The sequence below is a fragment of the Solanum verrucosum genome, unplaced genomic scaffold (genome assembly GCF_900185275.1).
Source record: "Solanum verrucosum unplaced genomic scaffold, falcon-dt-bn FXZP01000157.1, whole genome shotgun sequence".
NCBI lineage: Eukaryota > Viridiplantae > Streptophyta > Magnoliopsida > Solanales > Solanaceae > Solanum > Solanum verrucosum.
In genome coordinates this window covers 697,328-717,791 of record NW_026020185.1, presented here as the reverse complement: position 1 = coordinate 717,791, position 20,464 = coordinate 697,328, and the positions used below count along the sequence as shown (strand labels likewise).

The following is a 20,464-nucleotide window of genomic DNA, read 5'->3' as shown; positions in this document are numbered from 1 at the left end:
AGATATAGTGTCACAAAAGACAAGGTAGCATCGGGGTCAAGTAAAGCATAAACAACAACTTGGAATACTTTCAACATACCGGTAACCACATTGGGAGAACCTTCTTGCTCACCACAAGTCAAGAGTACATGGAATCTATTTTGCTTCTGACTTCCACTAGGACCAGATGGAGGATTAGGTTGAGCCCTTCGGCGGCTATCTCTGTCATTCTTAGCAACTAAAGGATAATATCTTATCTTGTGGTCCATCTTACCACTACCAAAACAAGCGTTGGAACAAGCTAGACATTTATCCCCAAGCTTCATTCCACACTTAGAACAAGTGGACAATGAGAATCCACTACCATCCTCTCCTTGAGTCTTAGGGTTAGACACCCTATCTTTTTTAAACTTAGACGCACTATAACAACAAGAAGTTTTAGTGGCAATAAATAAGCATATTAATAATGAGTGCTAAAGTCTTTACCGGCATTAGTTAAGTGTCATTAGATCCAATGTTGCTAAATGCTTTAGAGACATATACAAAGAGTGTTAATTGCCGCTAAAAGTATATATTTAGTGGAAATTAAGAATTTATTGCCACTAAAGATCATTTTTGTTGTAGTGGTAGAGCATTAGAAGAACCTTGACCAAAAAACCTTTTTTAGAAGTTAGAACGACCTTGTCCATCAAACCTTGAATGTGAGAAATTACCATTACTGGTGTTAGCCCTTTTTTCCCCCGTGGACTTTTCCTTAAGATTTTCCTCTAGGATTGGTTGAACATGAACCATTAGACGAGAGTTGTCCATGTCATTAATGACCAAGGAGGTACGACATTCTTTAACTACCATTTCGGAAACACCCAAAATGAACTTACTCTTCATTTCCCTAGGATTGGCAATCATGGTGGGAGCATATTGAGATAGTTGTGTGAACTTCAAAGAATATCCCTTCACACTAATATTTCCTTAACGAAGGTTAATGAATACAAATACCTTTGCTTCACTCAATTCAAGGAGAAATAACCTATCAACGAATACAACTTTGAACTTTTCCATATCAAGAGGATCTATGTCTTCCGCCCTTCCTTCTTTCCATTGGTCAACCATATTTGAGCAACAAACTTTAGTTGATAAACATCCAACTCCGCCATTTCCACCAGTGCACCCTAATGATAATCAACACCTTTGTAAAACTCATCAATGAATTCTTGAGGATTCTTCTCAACCTTAGAACAATGAAACTCCAGAGGATTCATCCTGGTGAAATCTATCACTACAGATGTTGTCGTACCCACATTTGGATTCACGGGAGCTACAACCTCCCTATTGGCTTGGGTCGTCACAGCTTGAGCCAACACTTGAAAAGAAGTGCTAAACTCCGCATAAGTCATTGGTTCGGCCAAAAGACTGACTGGAGCTTGAGGAGCCTGAGGAAGAGCTTCTTGATCCATATTCTCCCTCATATTCCTTCTGGCATAAGCCGTTCGAGTAGCCATATCATGTAGAGCATCAAATAAGGATTACGAGAGAGACCTTATAGGGTTAAAATCGATTGCACAACTTTAGAGTAATGAAAGAAGTGGAGTCTCCTAAACAACTTGTAGCCTCTCATTCATAAATGTGGTGCGCTTCACACTCATGAACAAGACTCTACTCGTCGTGATCTAAGAGACTTTCCTAGGACATTTATAAACCTTGTGCTTTGATTGCCAAGTTTGTCATGACCAAAGGTAGGCCCTAGGCATAACATGGCGTATAAGACCCTGAAAGGCCCCAAAAAGCCACATAGTGTTCTTCATACAAGATAGTTGAAATATAAGAGATTTAAAGATAGTCCTAACAGAAAAGAGTTTATAAAAGTGAAGCGGAAGTCTAGACATTGTACCAAAGCCATCTAGTACAGAAGAATGAATTTGGGCGTAGCCCGTACATCATGATCCAAAATTGAATGTAAAGAAACACCAAAACAATAAATGATCGGTCCTCAAAGCATGAGGTGTAACCTAAAGCTAAGAATCTCCTCAAAGAGATCTAGCCAAGAAATTGGAAATCCTAACTATAAGGCCCTACATTTGGGGAAATGTGGGCAAGAGTATGAATTAATATTAATATGTACCAAGTATGCATGGCGCATAAAACATTTGAAAACATGAACAAAAAGGGACATTTTCATAAGCATGCAATGACCAAGCTAAAATATGAGATAAAGAGTTAGAAAACACTAGTCATAAAGCATAGTCAATGCACATAGTCATCATTTTAAACATATATGAGATACTTCTTTGAAGTAACCTTGGTTCATCATAACTTGTTTTTGGGAAGTAGCCTTAATCGGTATTTAAGACCATGTGAGATAGTAACCTAGAATCTGCTGTCTCCCACACCGAAAAGGGGTTGTCCTACTGCAAAGGCAAGGACCATGAACTTCTAGCTTATCTGGATCCACTAGCTAATGTCTATCTAGACAATACTATGTTGGCACATAGTCTATGGGACACGGGTAATTTCCACTTGTTCACTCGGTACTAAGCTTAACTTCCACAGAATAGTTCTTAATCATATTAATCTTAGTTCGTAAAGGAACATGGGCAATCACCTCTTGTCCTTATATTGTGTGATATGAGTAATGACCTCTTGTCTTTTTATTAGAGAACATGGGTAATTGTCTTTTTCCTCAACATTAGACTAGATCCTTAACACTTGGTTCATTTTAGGTGAGAAAGTTTTTCAACCTTAAGAACCTTTTCTATGTGAGAAAACCCCTCACAATCATGCTTTTATGTGTTTATCTGAAATCCTTTAAAAATACAACAACAACAACAACAAAAACAACATTGATGCTTCACTCTCAAAGCATCGTTAAAACATTTTCATCAACTTCATAAGAGCATGCATAATTCCATAATTCTCCTTTCATAATTCAAAACCCACTTTCAATCATCAATATGTAGAAAACATGGGTTTAAAATGGGTTCATGTGAATTCATCATAAAATAATGTAATTATCTCAATTCATGGTTGATAGATCATAAAACAGTGAAATAATTCAATATTTAAACAACCCCATGACATGGAAGAAAATCCTAACTCAATTGTGGAATTTGAACTTTGTAAATTAGGGAATTTGGGAACTCCGTGGAGAAAAGGTCTCCATGGATGAAGAAAATCATACATGAATGCCAATTTCTTAACTTCAATGGGGAATTGGAGACTTAACTTGCAAAGCCTTACTTGGTTCCTTCTTCTTCAAACTTTCTAGAGAAGGAAATATTTAAGAGAAAGACTTGTTCTACATCTGTAATTTTTAGAGAATAACTTGAATTGGTTGATTTTGGGGTTAAAATAACATATATAGGGGTTCTAGGGAAGAGGTAAATGACATAGTATCAAGCTAAAATAATTATGAAAAGACTCAATTTCCACTGACTTACAGTTGACGTGAACCCCATATAAAGGCCCTCATGAGCTGTCTAAGGGTCCACGAGACGTCTGGGCAGTCGTGACCCTAGACCAGTGGCTTGAGAAGGCTACTTGAACCCTTTTCCCACCTCACGACCATCTTCACGAGTCCTCTTTCCCTTCACAACCTGTCTGGAGGTCAGTGTGAAGTGGTTGTCCTTTGGGTGGGTTCTGCCACCCCTCCACGTCCACCAATACAGGGCATTAGGCTCACCAAGATCCGTCTAAGGGCTCCTGGGGGGCGGGCTCTTGGCCAATCACTGGAAGGCTCCACGACCACCACCACAAGTCGTGGTGCCCTTCATGGCCACTCAAGGGCTCCATGAAGGGTGCCATGGCTCAGATGTGCTGGTGACCTCCCACTTGGCCTCTTTTCTAGACTTCATGATTTTGAGGGCTTACAAGAATTCCCATTTCAAGCCTGAATCCTTTTTATTTAAATAACCATATATTAGCATATATCCTTTTGAGTATATAAATGCACTATCCCTTGGTCTAACCTCCTTGAACGCACTACCAATTATCTATAGTGTCAAAGATCTAAGTTGAGTAACAAAGTTAACATATCAAATATGTGAACGTCCAAAGAAACACACAACAAAGAAAGGCTAGAAAATTATGAAAAAAGAAACCTCCAACAAAAGGAAGCTTGGTATCACTTCCTTAGCATACTATTAATTATCTACCGTGTCAAAGTTCTAAGTTGGGTAGCAAAGTAGAATTATCAAATATGTGAAAGTTTGAAGAAATACAGAACAAACAAAAGCTAAAAAAATCTCAAACAAAAGGAAATAAAATGAGAAGAAAAAGAAAAGAAAATAAATGATGAAAAGCTTCCATTAAAACAAAGGTCAAATGCTAAAATTAAAAAATGGAGAGCATAGTGCAATATTTAGGGAGGAAATAGTCTCTTTATCCCAAATGAATATCATGTATTTCCCTAAGCCTACATTACAAGCCAATGACAAAGTCCTATTTGATCATACTTTTGGTGTTATCATATTAGTGGATACTTATATGAGGCCCAAACTTATGGTATCTCAATCTCATGCATTGAACATCTTTCAAATTGTGAGTGACTTCCTAAACGTCCTAAGTTTAGAACACTTCTATTCTGTGAAGTAGGACTTCATTTGTTGGAAGTGCACTTGAATAATGAGGATATGAAAAAATTCTAATACCTTAACTGATGCAAGATGAATAGATCTAGTAAATACTTAAGTATATTTGAGGTTCCATTTGAAACGATAGCGATTTCTCAGTGCGGACCTCAAAATTTTCTAGAAGTACTTTGAGGTGATTCTTATGCATAGCACAAATTGTTGGTAGAAATTAAATAAAAGACATTTGCAACCATGAAATGATTTCTTTCTCTTCATCATTTAATATTCTTTTTAATGGTGTCTTTTGCAAATAAAAAAAAAACCAAAAAATAAAATAATTTGTGGTCTATATGAAACTAAGATTGACCTAATGAGATTAGCAGGACCCTCCTACATAATGAAATTTACTTTAGCAGGAACCTCCTCGACAATGGGATTAGCAGGAATCTCTTACATAATGGGACTTAGTAAAGCAGTACTCTCCTAGACAATGACAGATAGTATAGCAACACCCTCCTGGATAATGAAATTTAGTATAGAAGGACCATCTTGGATAATGAAATTTAGTATAGCTGGACCCTCTTGGACAATGAGACTTAGTATGACATAATTTAATTTAGATGGATCATCATAAAAAATGAAGTCTATATTAACATTTTGAAACCATCTGAAGAATGCATCACAACAAAGCTTGAGTCATTCGGAGTCTCGATTCAAAGCTAAGCACCATCTTTATTTTTCACATAAAATTTTCTTTTCCATAATCTGGGAAAGTTTTTGTGCTATTACTTTTGTTTGTTTTAATTTCAGGGATCCCCTTGTAGAATAAGGTCAATCCACATATCAAGCTCGGTATCTTATCTAGAAAGGAATAAACTTTTAAGCTCATTTTTAATTGAAATAGCAGGAGCTCACATAAGAACAACTTCGATTTCTAATCTCAAATTGTAGAAGCCTACCTGGAGAACAAGTTAAATCTTAAAGCTCACTCGAGATAAAATTCATTTTTTCACAACTTTAGAAGCATGAAAACCGAAGTTAAGATTCAAGAGAAGCTACATACATAGGATCTAGTACTTTTATTTTCTTTTTATTTTTTGTCTTTCATTTTTAGGTTAAAATAACCACTGCGAACCGGAGGTTCGATGGATTACTCGCTTGAGCGTTTAGCCGAATTGTACATTAATGAGATTGTAAGATTACATGGGATCCCTGTGTCTATTGTATCTGACCGAGACCCAAGGTTTACATCTAGATTTTGGGGTAGCTTGCAGGAAGCTTTGGGTACTAAGTTGAAATTTAGCACTTCGTTCCATCCTCAAACAGACGGCCAGTCGGAAAGAGTGATACAAATTTTGGAGGATATGCTTCGAGCTTGTATTATGGAGTTTGAGGGTAGTTGGGACAAACACTTGGCTTTGATAGAATTTTCTTATAATAATAGCTACCAATCGAATATTGGAATGTCTCCCTATGAAGGCCTTTATGGAAGGAAATGTTGGTTCCCTCTTTGTTGGAGTGAAGTTGGTGACAGAAAGCTTGTTGGTCCCGAAATTGTGCAACAAACAGAGGACAAGGTAAAAATTATCAAGGATCGTCTAAAGATTTCTTCCGATAGACTAAAGTTGTATGTTGATCTTAAAAGGCGGGACATTGAATATCAAGTGGGAGATAAAGTATTCCTAAAGGTGTCTCCATGGAAAAAGATTATGAGATTTGGCCAAAAAGGAAAACTTAGTCCCCGATTTATTGGACCTTATGAGGTACTTGAAAGGGTTAGACCAGTTGCATATAAATTAGCTTTGCCACCAGAGTTGGAGAAGATCCACAATGTCTTTCATGTTTCTATGCTCAGAAGATATCGTTCGGATCCATCGCATGTTCTCCTAGTTGAATCTATTGAGGTTAATCCTGACTTGACGTATGATGAAGAACCTATTTTAATTCAAGCTCGGGAAGTGAAGCAACTTAGAAACAAGAGAATCCCCTTAGTGAAAGTACTTTGGAGGAACCACTCTGGAAAAGAAGCTACCTGGGAGAGAGAAGAAGACATGAGGACCCAGTATCCGCACTTGTTCCGGGACTAGCGTAAGGTAAATTTCGAGATGAAATTTCTTTAAGGGGGAGAGAATTGTAACACCCCTAAATACTAACCAAGAGTCGCATGTCGATTTACCGTTGCTTAATTACTAGAATATGTTTTAGTCTCATTTTGGGAACTTGAAGTGTTGTGATAATTGCCAACTTGCTTAGAATAAATTCTTATCGTAATTTAAGGATTTGTGATGGGGTGTTTAGGTAATATCCTAATTAGAATTATGTATAACTTTAAAAGGAAGGTAAGGGAGATACATATAGATATATATGTATGCTTTTTGGGCAGCCAACTTTTTGTGTGGGCATCCCCTTTTGATGACATCTGTACAGGTGATAAGTATCACCTATGTAACTATATATTTGCACACCTCCTATAATTAATTTCGATTTCCTCAAGTCTAAGAACATTAGAACCTTAGCTTAACATATTGTTCTTCAAAATCACAAGAGAAAACGTGGCCCTTTTTGGCTGGAATTCAAGAACACACACTTCTTGTTGGTAAGTGACAAAATCTGTTTCTGAGCTGGGTAGTGTTTGGTATTTTATGCATATATCTCACTCTAGAACTTAGTTTACAGTTAGTAAATATGATTTGGAAAGCTAATTCATATACCTACAACTCTTATGTTTATGTCAAACTCTGATTCAGCTGTTATAGATTCGAAATATGGGACGCAACATAGGACAAGTTCTGTCCAGATTTTGGAATTTCAAATTCTGTATGAACAGCTGTTAGTGTTTTGGCTATATCTTATTGTACAAAATACATTTTAAGGTGATTCTTGTTTGTTTGCAACCCTAAGAGATGTATCTACATATTTCATGCAGGTTATAAAGTCCAGTTTTGCTGTTTTCCGTTTCAAATCTAAGTTCCGACATGAGGTACTAGGCTGGCCAGAATCACTATTTTGGAGCATTGTTGTGTTTGTGCAAGCTAATTTTACTTGTGATGATAATCCTGTTTTACATCAATATTATTGAGCTGCTAGGGATTAAAGAAGTTGTTTAATTGTATTTTAAAGGTTGTATATACTCGTGAACAAGTTGAGGACCTTGATACATTGGTTGGACTGTTTCTTTACTAAAGCACTGAGGTTTGTGTATAAACTTGTACTTGCACTCTTTTAACTGCTGAAAGTTTATCTTGGTACCTTGGTTACCTCTTGTCACTTTGCATTGTTGTGTTGGTATCCTTTGAGACGTTAAAGATGCTTGTGTAACTAGCCCACTTGTACGGATTGTTTGATCACTTGGCACTCTTGTTGGGACCTTGTCCTTCTTGTGGCTGTGACTTTGTCACTATTGGCATGCCTCTTGATTTGGATCATTTGCCATCTTGACTCTGGATTTTTAGTCCGTCTTAAGAATGGAAGTTGTCCATTTTTAAGTACGAACTAGAAAGCCATTTTTAATATGGTTCTTGGTTCTCTTCATTATTGGGCTTTGACCCTTCTTGATACAGGGCGTTACCCCTTCTTGATACAGGGCGTTACCCCTTCTTGATACTTTCTTGTGCTTGGTGTGAGGACATGATGTACATATTGGGCGAGCCTTGTTGTTGAATCTCTTGGAAAATGATGCTATGAACGTCTTGACATTTGGGTCTTTAAATATCGAACTTGATACTCTTTATATATTGTTTACTTGATTTATTAATTATGTTCAATTATGTTGCTCATGACTTGAGAAAGTTTGTTTTGTGAATCGGATGGCCCCGAAACTATAGTTTTGCACCACTAAGCTATATGCTTAGCGATAGTTGTTTCTATCGTAGGGGAATGATCCAGTGGATGCATGAAGCTGGCCATTGGAGATGGAAATTTTGAGAGCCTTAAGGAAGATCACATTTGCATATAGACATCTATATTTTGTATAAACCTTGGGACTTGTACATGATCTATGTGTTGTATATGTACATGAAATTTTGAGGACTAAATTGATCATGTCGCTATGGGTTGTAATATAAGTATGGCTCTATGTTTTGACCTTTTGGGGTGTGTAAGCCCAAGTTTTGTAATATATTAAATTTATCACGTATTTTGTATGATTGTGTGAAGTATGAAAGATCTAGTTCGGGTACTCGGAAGTTGGTAGTTCTTTTACGTCATTTTCGTCTAGTGTGAGGGCAATATATGTATAAAAATCTCGTAAGTTATTGGCTTATATTATTTCGGAAGGGTCGTTACATATATACTCTTGCTCAAATATACAAAAACATACAATTTCTCTAGTTTGAGATAAATGCACAAATTATCCTCTTAAAAGAGGTAACTACTATGAAATATCATTGAAACTCATTGAGAAGTCTCGGTCTTCATGCACACCTAGGAAAGGGAAGAGGCACTGATATTGATGAATTAATGAGTGATTCTTTTCTAGCCTATTTCTTCCTCATTTAGGACACAAGGTTTCTCTTTGCTCATTGTAAAAGTACACTATGGGTCGAGAAAATTACTCAAAAGGGGCCTTTTTAAGAGGGAACTTCTCTATACTCAATCTTTGTGGAAATTCTTTTAAGTTTTCTCAAAAAAATAATTTTTCTTTATGTAAAAATGAAACGTTTGAGAAATACCTTGCTCTCTTATTATCTTGCTTGAATCTTGGTTAAGCTCTTCTCAAACTCCTCTTTTCTTTTTCAAAACTCAGTTTAAACAATTATATTTTTGTTTAAAAGATTCGCAATAAGAACTCAATAAGTACTAAGAAAATAGGGCTCATGCTGAATAATAGGCATGAACAATCAACTCAAGAATTTGAATACAAGATATAGCAATTCAATAATCAGGAAATAGAATTTAGTAATCAGAACTCAAGAACTCATAACTCAATATGAACTAATCTCAAGAATACTCAAATCTAGTGATAGAACCCTATATTACTCTTTTACTGATTTGAAAGTAGATGTAGGGTGTGAGGAATAACTAGTCCAAAACTATGATAGTCTTACATACTGTGAAGAACGAGTTCTTGGTGAAATCGATGAAACTCAAAGAATGCTTGAAAGCATAACTTTTCTCCTCTTGGAACCTAGATCTCATGACTTGAAGTGTTAATGAACGTAAAAACAACCGATTAACACTTTCTAAGACCTTAATGAGGGTTTAAACGACATGGTTTAGGCTTAGAATTAGGGTTAAAACGACGTAGTTTAAGTACCAAACACATAGGGTGAAGACCAAACCGACTGCAGCTTAAAAAACTGACACATTGCCTTTCAAGGAAAGCTTCACAGATCGGTTAAGGCTCCATGGTGTATAGCCATCCGTGAACCTTCGTCTGTCTCATAAGGCTTCATTAAAACGGGAATAACTTTTTACTTCAAACTCGAAAAGAGGCAAACTTGGGGAAATTAAAAATAGGACTCAAAGACCTTTAATTATATAGGTTATGGGCCATATAATTTAGTATGTTCTGAGAGATATGACTGTTTGAACTTGACTTAAAACTTAAAAGTTGATGGAAGACACATTGTACATAGCCCTAAACAGATCGTACAAGCCAGCATTTCCCATCTAGGGTACCTTCATTGTGAACCACACGTTGGTAGCCTTGGAAGGTTGGTCACCTATGAAGCCTCTACTGTCTCACATAGGCGTCAGGACATACAAACTACAACCTTAAATAAAACTAATAAAATAAATAAATGATTGGAGTCCTGCGAAAGCAAGGAGGCCTCACGTAAGCTAGTAAGAAGGTTGATGATATAAAAGACACACCTATTGATGATCTAGAACACGTATATTTGTATCATCAGATGATATAAGTGGAATGACATCAGTAAATTGAATCTACGAGTATGTAATAAGGCTGAGTGAAACAACAACTAGACTGGAAGATTGAAATATAACTCAGTTGAAGTAAAGCATAAACATGAGATAAAATAATTTAAACTTCACAAATAAAAAGCAATAATATCAAATACTGAACTAAACTGGAATATGATACAATGGCTTGCCCACATTGCCATAGTCGGTCTATACCTTGTCGGAGTATAGAACACAACTGAACAAATGGATCCTTTAAAAAGTCTTCCTGAGGGAGGTGAGGGGTCGCCCGTCTTGCAATACGATCCTATCTACGTTGGCTATGTAGTTTATAGGATTTTTGTTATCTAAACTCTTACCCCATATTGCTGCTCAATATTACTCCAAAAATATAACAATGTCTTGTCAATAACTCACGAGAATAAAAATCTAAAACCTTCGTAAGTATAAAAAGGAAGTATATAGGTCAAGAATCTTTAAATGTAAATAAAATTTAAAGAAATCATGCAATTCGGGTCAAGATTGTGGAATTCAAAAGTGAGTTTGATAACCCTAACTATGGAATTTGGTTCATTAACATTGATAAATCTTTGATATGAGGATGAAAGGAATTCCTCATTAAAGTCTTGCATAGCTTAATCACTCCAATTACCGAAGAATAGTATGATCTTGGAAGAAGAAGACCTACATAACCTTTCTTGAAACTTGGAGATAACTTATTGAGGAGCTTTCTTGAAAAATCAATTAATTTCATGACTAAGAGTTATTGATTCGTTAAGATGAAGGAATTATGGTTTTTTATGGTCAAATCTTACCTTGGATGATGGATGAACCTTGGACAAAGTTAGTTTCTTGAATACTTTAATTTCTATGGTAAATTTATGAACTAAGGAGGTGAAATACGTTTTAAGAGTGTCATTAAAGCCCTCAGATGCCCTCGCGCCTGAACCAAGAACGCCTCAAGCACACAACCAACCGCTTAGAAAGGCAGTAGGTTCTTCCTCGCCGTGCACCAGAGCGGAAAAAAGCCTCAGCCGTAGGTCCGTTGCGTGGCAAGATAGTGTCTAATAAAATGAACTTAAATTTTAACTACAAACTCTAGCTGATGCAAACTTGTTGGCGTTAGAAAGAAGACTCATAGATTTTTAATTTGATAGGTTACGGTTTACATAGTTCTTTATATATTAAAAGATATGGTTATTTGAAGTTGAATCTTGTGTTAACAAATGCGAAAAACTTAGCCAGTAGAAATAGTTTGAACTTGAATTGGTGTTATAGGTCCCTTATGACCTTAAATCACTTCAGATACCATTTGTACACTTGGTAAAAGACCTTAAAAAACATGAGCAAGTATTACATCACCTTGTTCAAACTCATATACTTAAGATGAATGATTCGGATTCTAAGAGTAGAGTCGGGAGGTGTTACCAGGTCATTCTGAAATTGTTCATAGGTGTTAAGGTAAATTCTTTAGTATGATAATGTATTTGGATATGAGTTATGGTCACTAGAATCCCCTAGTCCAATGTTCAGTTGAAACACCCTTACCGATTAAGTTTTGATGTAAGATTCTACTTTAGTCAACTTCAGATAATCATATCTCTCATATCATAATGAATTAGGTGTCCCATGATGCATCAAATTAAAGTTCTATGAGTCCTCTTTCCAACACCACCAAGTTTTCCTCATTTCGAGTTTGTAGTAAAAAGTTATGGTTATTTTACCAGAGACTACCACATCAGAGTTTTCCAAATCAATGAAGTACAAAACCCTTCTACAGGTTGTAGATTGAACTACTAACCGTACTTTCAAGTTGTGGAAAATCTTCAGAGAGTCAAATTTTGGGGTCCAATAATCCAAATTGAATATGGATTTATCAATAAAACTTCACTATCTACATTTTGATCGACGGACCGTAGATCCTGTGGAATGTATATTAAATTATAAGGCTCATGATTTCATTATATGTTTCAAAACTAACTACCCATAGAAGTTTCTACGGGCCGTAGGTTCAATCCATAGAATTTATTTTGAATTTAAAGGGTCATAAACTCGTTCTATGGGTCAAAACTATGGCCTGTAGAAGTTCTACGACCTATGTAAAAGACTATCCGATCACCATTGAAGAGCAAGAATTTTCTATGTATTTATGTGCATTCTTCTAGTCTTAAGAAAACCCCTTAATATCGGCGTGAGCTACGATTTTAGGGGTATTTGGTCCAAGTAATTTAGAGGACCTTGGGCTTGAAGAATGTGAGTTTAGATCGTCTTGTTAACTTAATTGACTGGCCCAAATGTAATTTATACTTTATTTAAGCCATTTAATTTTTACATAAAATATTAATCCAACTTTATTAACCAATAATTTGACTCTCCCAACTTACCATGAATTTAAGATTTAATCCAAATTGAATATGGATTTATTGATAAAACTTCACTATCTACATTTTGATCGACGGACCGTAGATCTTGTGGAATGTATATTAAATTATAACGCTCATGATTTCATTATATGTTTCAAAACTAACTACCCATAGAAGTTTCTACGGGCTGTAGGTTCAATCCATAGAATTTATTTTGAATTTTAAGGGTCATAAACTTGTTCTATGGGTCAAAACTATGGCCTGTAGAAGTTCTACGACCTATAGATAGATTCATAGGTAGATAGTGAAGTTTTATTGATAAATCCATATTCAATTTGGATTAAATCTTAAATTCATGGTAAGTTGGGAGAGTCAAATTATTGGTTAATAAAGTTGGATTAATATTTTATGTAAAAATTAAATGACTTAAATAAAGAATAAATTACATTTCGGCCAGTCAATTAAGTTAACAAGACGATCTAAACTCACATTCTTCAAGCCCAAGGTCCTCTAAATTACTTGGACCAAATACCCCTAAAATCGTAGCTCACGCCGATATTAAGGGGTTTTCTTAAGACTAGAAGAATGCACACAAATACATAGAAAATTCTTGCTCTTCAATGGTGATCGGATAGTCTTTTACATACCAAGAAGTCTTCGCTCCAGGTGTTGAGCCGCAAGTATATCATCAAGTGAAGAAAAATTATTAAAAGAAGAATCAGGGTATTACACATATTTTCTTAAAGATTTCATAAAGATATAACCTACAAACAAATTCGAATTCAAATACTATTGTTTTCTTGTTATTTTCCTTTATTGATTGCTATATTTTAGGAAAAAAACATTAGATGCATACTAAACCACGAACCGTATATGGCCTCGTGGAAGGTTTTTGGTAGTTTATTATGATGGATGGTTATGTACATTCCTACCCTTTCTAATTCTAAAACTTGAAATTTTTACATCTGAATAAGCTTCTAGGCAATATCAATCGACCCTATTACTCATATTAACACTTCAAAGTCTTAGAGCAAGGATCCATGAGGAGAAAACTAGGGTTTTCAAGTGTTTTTTGTTAGTTTATTATGATGGATAGTTATGTACATTCCTACCCTTTCTAAGTCTAAAACCTGAAGTTTTTACATCTAAATAAGCTTCTAGGCAATATCAATCAACCCTATTACACTTATTAACACTTCAAAGTCTTAGAGCAAGGATCCATGAGGAGAAAACTAGGGTTTTCAAGTGTTCTTCATTTTTTTCAAGAACTTTATTCATCAAGGTATGTAAGGTTACTCATAGTAATGTAATAAGTTCCTCCTTACGCTCTACATCTATATTTATTCATTAAGAGTTTACGTTCAGAGTGTTATCCATGGTGTCTTGAAATCCAAAATAGTTGTGTTTCTTATTATGAATTCCAATTCCTTAATCATTGAGATTTTTATTTCTATTCTGCCTATTCAAGTCTAAATTGTTAGTCATTTTTCATAGCACATGAACCCTATTTGTTCATAAAATACATGTTTATAAAGATTACTATATGATTTTTCTCATACATAGATTTCAAACGTGACAGGCAAGTCGATAAGGATACGTTTAGATGCATGTTTTGAAAAACACTTTTAAAGAAAGAATAAAATTATTTAATATGTACTATTTAACAATTTAGAAAGATAAAGAGTATCACTGATTTTCTTCTGAAAAAGTAATTCAGTAAAGAAAAGTGAAAGTAAAATAAACAAATATTCCCTTCCTCTATAAAGGGTTATTGAGAATAATTTCTACGGTTTATTTTGGAAGTAGTATCGAGCACCAAATTGGGTAAGAGTCTATTTCTAACCTGAAGTCCCATAAAATTATGTAGCTAGTGTAGGATAGGATCGCACCAACTTTTTGGGCGACTCCTTACTTCCTCATGATGGCTTATTGGATGGATTCATAGTTATAATTAACATCCTATACCTCGCAAAATATAGGATGACCCTTCCAACGTGGGTGAATCGTTGTATCATCACTAGGCTCATAGTGATGGTTGTTGATTAGAGAAACTCCCCATCGAATAAAGTTCTCTACTTTTATATTTCTTATATTGCATAGCGTATTATAAAATACAAATAGTTTTCACTACTTGATTCTACGTTATTTTTCTTGATATGTATCTAGTCATTAGAACAGTTATTGTATTACTCATTCATATTACATATTTGTACATTTAATATAGTATTGTCATTCGACCTGTGTCTGAATTATGATATAGATAAATGTGTTCAGGGTCATGAACATGTGTTCCATTGAGAACACTACAGACCTCTTGCTAGCTTTTTTGGTGAGACCTTTTTTCTTCACGAGGATCCCATTTCTATATTCTTTTTTAGTGATTTTTGAGATTTTGTGGATCTTGTCCCGACGCCTATCTTAAACAATAGAGGCTTCATGGATAGAATCAATTTTACAATTTCCAGTACTTTTCTCTAAAATTTAACATTTATGTCAAGTATTTTAGAAAATGTTTTAAAATTTTCTTTAAATGATTTAATTTTTTATGTATTAAAGATTATTTGTATCCCATAGATATATGTGAATCATAGTTAACTAGGCCAAGGGTTCACTTGAGGCCAACAATGGTTTCTGAGTGCCACCCATGTCTAGGGCGTATGCTCGAGGTGTTACATTAGGAAAGTGATATAATTAAGTAGGTTATCTAAATTAGTAGATTATATCAATTCTATGATAACAGTCAGTCAATTGTGGATAATTATCTAATAAAGTTGTGTTTTTTCTTGTTTAATGATAAGAAGGTCACTCAACTTTGTTTATATCTCTTTAGAAGTCACCTCATTAATATTCGAACGAGTAGAATATGATATGAAAATATATTTAATCAATACAATTTTATTCTCAAGCTGCACAACAATAATCAAATTTGAGGAAAAGGATGAAAGATAAGTCTTGAATATTGAAGAATGGAAGAAATGTGTTGCAGCCTATGTGGCCAAATTTTGTGATTTATCTATATCTATACCTATATATCTTCTATACTACCTTAAAAGCACGAACTCTCTAACTTGAATGTTAAATTACTATAATACCCCCAACTTAAAAGCATACCCCTTTTAACATTAATGGGTAGTAACATTTTCGAAGGTTTGTGACTTCTTTGATGAGTTATGATTTTTTTGAAGGGTCATGACTTATCTGATAAAGCACGATAAACAACTTTTCAAACTATCTTTTGTTGTGTATTAATAAACAAGTTTTCTCACACTTGTAAGCTACAAATTTTGTAAGTTTTCTATTTGTCTTCGTAAACAAGAAGAATTGTGAGAGTTGTTCAATTATGCAATTATAGTTATTTTGTGGGTAAATTAAATAGATCAACAAAAATTGATGCCACAAGAAGAATAGAAATACTCAACCTCAAACTAGAAGACTATCTACATAATTAATATGTTCTCATTTTTATACCATTTTTCGGTGCAGAGTTGGTAGTTGGGGAATTCATAGAAGTGGTATACCATTTTTATACCATGCTCTGATACCATTTTTCGGTGCGGAGTTGGTAGTTGGGGAATTCATAGAAGTGGTATACCATTTTTATACCATGCTCTGATACCATTTTTCGGTGCGGAGTTGGTAGTTGGGGAATTCATAGAAGTGGTAGTGTGGTAGGTGGTAGTGTGGTAGGTGAGTGATTTATTTTAAAGATTTTATTATAATATTCTTTTGCTAAGTGTCTTAATCTTGATATTTCTTTAATATTAGGTGCGAAATTTATGGTAAAATATAATAATATTTATTGCAATATTGTTTCGATGGCTGTTTTAATCTGAATATTTCATTAATATTATTTATGATATATTCTAGATATAACATATCTTGGGTTCTTTGGTACATATATAAATTTTCTTCTATTAATTATTCTAATAGTTTTATATCTTCCATAGTTTCTGTCTAATATTGTAAATATTCGTAGTTCATTTTAGTCTGAATTTATTTCTAAATCGTACCATTCTATTACGATTCTTTCGTAGTCTAAATCATGTAGTCATACCCTTGTTGGTTCAATATATCTTCTGATTCGTTATCATTAAATATTATTTCCCATATGATTCTTCTTAATTCGATTATTTTTATATCTTTAAGTATATATAAGATTAAAGTTTCATAATTTCTTATCATTTCATCATGAACGTATGTAGTCATGTTCTTTATCATGCAGGTTTTTATTTCAAATTATTCATTCCTATCATATTCATAATTGATTAAATTCATATTAGATCATTATGAACTAGATTATCTTTATCATGTTTTTCTGTCACTACTAGCATCGTACTTTAGCGGATACTTCCTTCTTATCAGCGCCTCAACTTTGTTTACTCCCCTAAACGACTTTCCTCACCTACCGGTTTCAACATTAGGATGGCATAGTATATAATTTTTCTCCCTGTTTCCAGTGTGCTAATAAACTAGAAATCATGATTCAAATAATTCTAATACATAATAACTAACATAAATTTATTCAATCATATATATGATATTCAGGAATATATGCAATTAGTTCTGCATATTTTTTGAACAATATACCTTTGCCTCTTGCTTATTCATGCTATTAGAAATATCTGATTGGATTTCAGATTTATTAATTAAATTTTAAGTATTTAGTATCTTGAGAGAGTTTTTTGAAAGGAGAGTTTTATATATTAGGCATTGCCTGCCTTTTCATTTACATATGCCTTCCTTTATATAGAAAGGATTTGTTCCTTTACAACCTTTCACAATACTACACGTACATACTACTTAATAATGTACCTATATATTATAATAATGTGCCTAATAATATAGTATGACACACCATACCTACTACTTATGACACACCATACCTACTTTATGACTACTTTACATCATTTTACTATTCTTACTTTACACATGTCTACTACTATTTCTAATAAGTTATATAACTTTATGACTTTTACATCTTTGCAATAATACGTAGATGACTTTAGCTTTCTTGGCTTCTTTTTCTTTAATCTTTTTCCATGCTTATCTCTTTCCATGGTTATCTCCTTTTGCCATTTGGATTATTCTAGATGGACATATGGTATCACATTATCTCTCCATTGCATTTTGAACATATGTGATCTGGATATTTGTGTCCAATTAACTTGCAATATCTGGTTAATAACTCTGTCAAAATAAATCCTGCTTTTAGTGATCGTGTTGTAGGTCGTTATTCTGGCTTAAGTAATGACAAAATCAATCTTTGGACTTCATTCATATCTGCTTTCCTTAGCTCCCTTGAATTGGAATAAATCATTAATTGATCTCTTGTATAATAGCTCCATATACCGTTTCCGTTTAAATAATTATTTGCTAGCTCTTGTATAATGGTTGATATACCAATTATTCTCTTATTGGCATAAAAACTAGGTATCTCACTTTTTTGTATCTTTGGTTGTTGTTCGATATCTTCCGGTATTATCATATCTTTTGTCTGTCCTATCTTTACCACTTGTATCGGAGGTTTTATTTCCTTGTATAATATCTCTGCTGTTGCCGTATAAAATTTTACATAGAATAAATTTCCCTTAGTAACTCTCTTATATGTAATAAGTGTTTTATGTAGTTTCGGTATTCCACTTAGTTCCTCTGTATTTAATAGTCCATAGTTATAACATGTCCTTACTAAGTTGGCGTTAGTTTTCGGTTGTGCAATCAGTTTATTATAACCTTGTAATTTTTGGGTTAAATAATCCTGGTTGGATTCTTGGGTTGTAGTAGATCTGGGTTTAAGGTTTTAAAATGTTTTGATTTTGTATATATTTTCTATATAGGTTCGCGTAATATGGTTATATGTTATTTTGTCATGGTGTAGGCTATCCGCATATGTAGAAGTTTGTGGTTCTATAGTTAATGTGTTTTTTGGTGTTAGCCTCGGGGTAAATAGTTTTTCGAATAACTGATTTAAGTTTGAATTCTTATGTTTTTCACTAACTTGTTGGCTTGTACCTGCAGCTGTATTTAAACAAATGTTATGGGTTTTTAGGTGTTTCCCAACATCACCTTTTAGCTCTGGATTTTTCTGTCTTTCGATCGACATAACTCCGCATTGTTATAGTTATGTTGCTGAGTTATACTAGCTTTAAACTTCAGATTATCTTCATTAGTCTTTAGCTTTTGTATCTCGTTGTCCATACTATCCACTTTTGTACAAAGTGTAGTAATAGTTTTGAGTATCTTTTCAATTGTATCTTCTTCCACAGTCTCAGTCTGAGTAGGTTTGTCGTGATAGGTAATCTACAATAACATTTTTATCGATTTTTATTACTTCAATTGTAAATGTAAAATTTAATATATTTAATACTAATCTCCTTATTTCTTTTGTTGTTACCGAATCTTGTACTTTTCTTGTTAGCTACCATTTTACTTGTGTATTATATGTTCTTATAATAAATTCGTTATATACAATATATGGTTCAAATGATAATAAACATTTATATACCGAATATAATTCTTTACAATTTATTTCCCATCTTATTTCTGCATTAGTAAATGTTTCTGAATAATATCTACAATGATGTTCTATTTTTTCTTCTCTATGCCTATATTTTAATACTCCTCCATAACTTTTTTCACTGGCGTCTGATTCTACTATATAAGTAAATTTTTTATTTTCATCCGAAAAATATAGTTTAGGTATGTTCTTACATAATAATTTTATTTTTTGTATTTGTGTTTGGACTTTCTTATTAAACTAGTATTCTACATCTTTCTTTAATTTTTCTTGTACTGGTTTTAAATTCTCTGCTAATTTTGGTATGTATTCTCTTACTTGATTTACTAGTCCTAGAAATGATTGTAATTTCTTTTTCGTATCTAGCTGTTCATTTGAGTTAATTATTTTTTGTACTATATCTGTTTGCATTTTTATTCCATTTTTATCTATTTGTATTCCTAGGAATTCTATTTGGTTTTTCATTATGTCTGTGTCACGATCCAAAAATGGACGTGATGGCACTCGTCTTATCCCACCAAGACAAGTCAGCCTAAAACTCAACCATTACAATAAAATGCAAAAATTTTTATAATCAACTCAAAAATACCCAAAAATCTGGTTGTCACGTGTGCAAGCCTCTAAAGTATTACAATTGATTCAAAAGAAAAACACAAGTCTCAAATGACCTTGTTTTTAGAATAGAACAAGATCATAAATAGGAGTAAGTAGGTATGCTGAGATAACAAACAGCTACCTCACAAATCTCCAAGAAGCCTCGGAAAATAAGAGAATGGAAAGTATAAAATCCAGGCTCGTAACCTACAAAAAAATTGTAGAAGCAAGGGGTGATTACCAAACCACACGGTACTCAGCAAGTAAACTTCTAAACACAAACTAAGGGGATAGAATGCGGGTACTCCTTACACCCCAACCGAACCTCCACAACTACGACCTGCATAAAACCAGCACAACCTAACAGTTCACAGTTTACATAACACCCAGCTCAACAACAATCACTTTAACAAATTACATATCCTCAACAACAAACTCAATATTCATCAATCACAACTTTCACAAAAAGGCACTCACAAATATCAGTAACACACAAGATCAAGTTCATCAAATAGAGGAAATCAAATATCAAGTACTTTCCAACCACCAATAAAACACATAATCATCAAGAATGAAGGATGTCATGG

At 33.9% G+C, this 20,464-nt stretch overlaps 2 protein-coding genes across 2 annotated transcripts in view; both read left to right on the top strand.

The window, feature by feature from the left end:
- Positions 1-20,464, top strand: part of LOC125829366 (E3 ubiquitin ligase BIG BROTHER-related) — an 882,037-nt gene that overhangs the window by 679,204 nt on the left and 182,369 nt on the right. The gene's annotated exons all lie outside the window — the stretch shown is intronic.
- Positions 6,008-6,631, top strand: LOC125829347 (uncharacterized). The gene has a single exon (XM_049508582.1). It carries the CDS (start codon positions 6,008-6,010, stop codon positions 6,629-6,631), a length of 624 nt encoding a protein of 207 aa, XP_049364539.1.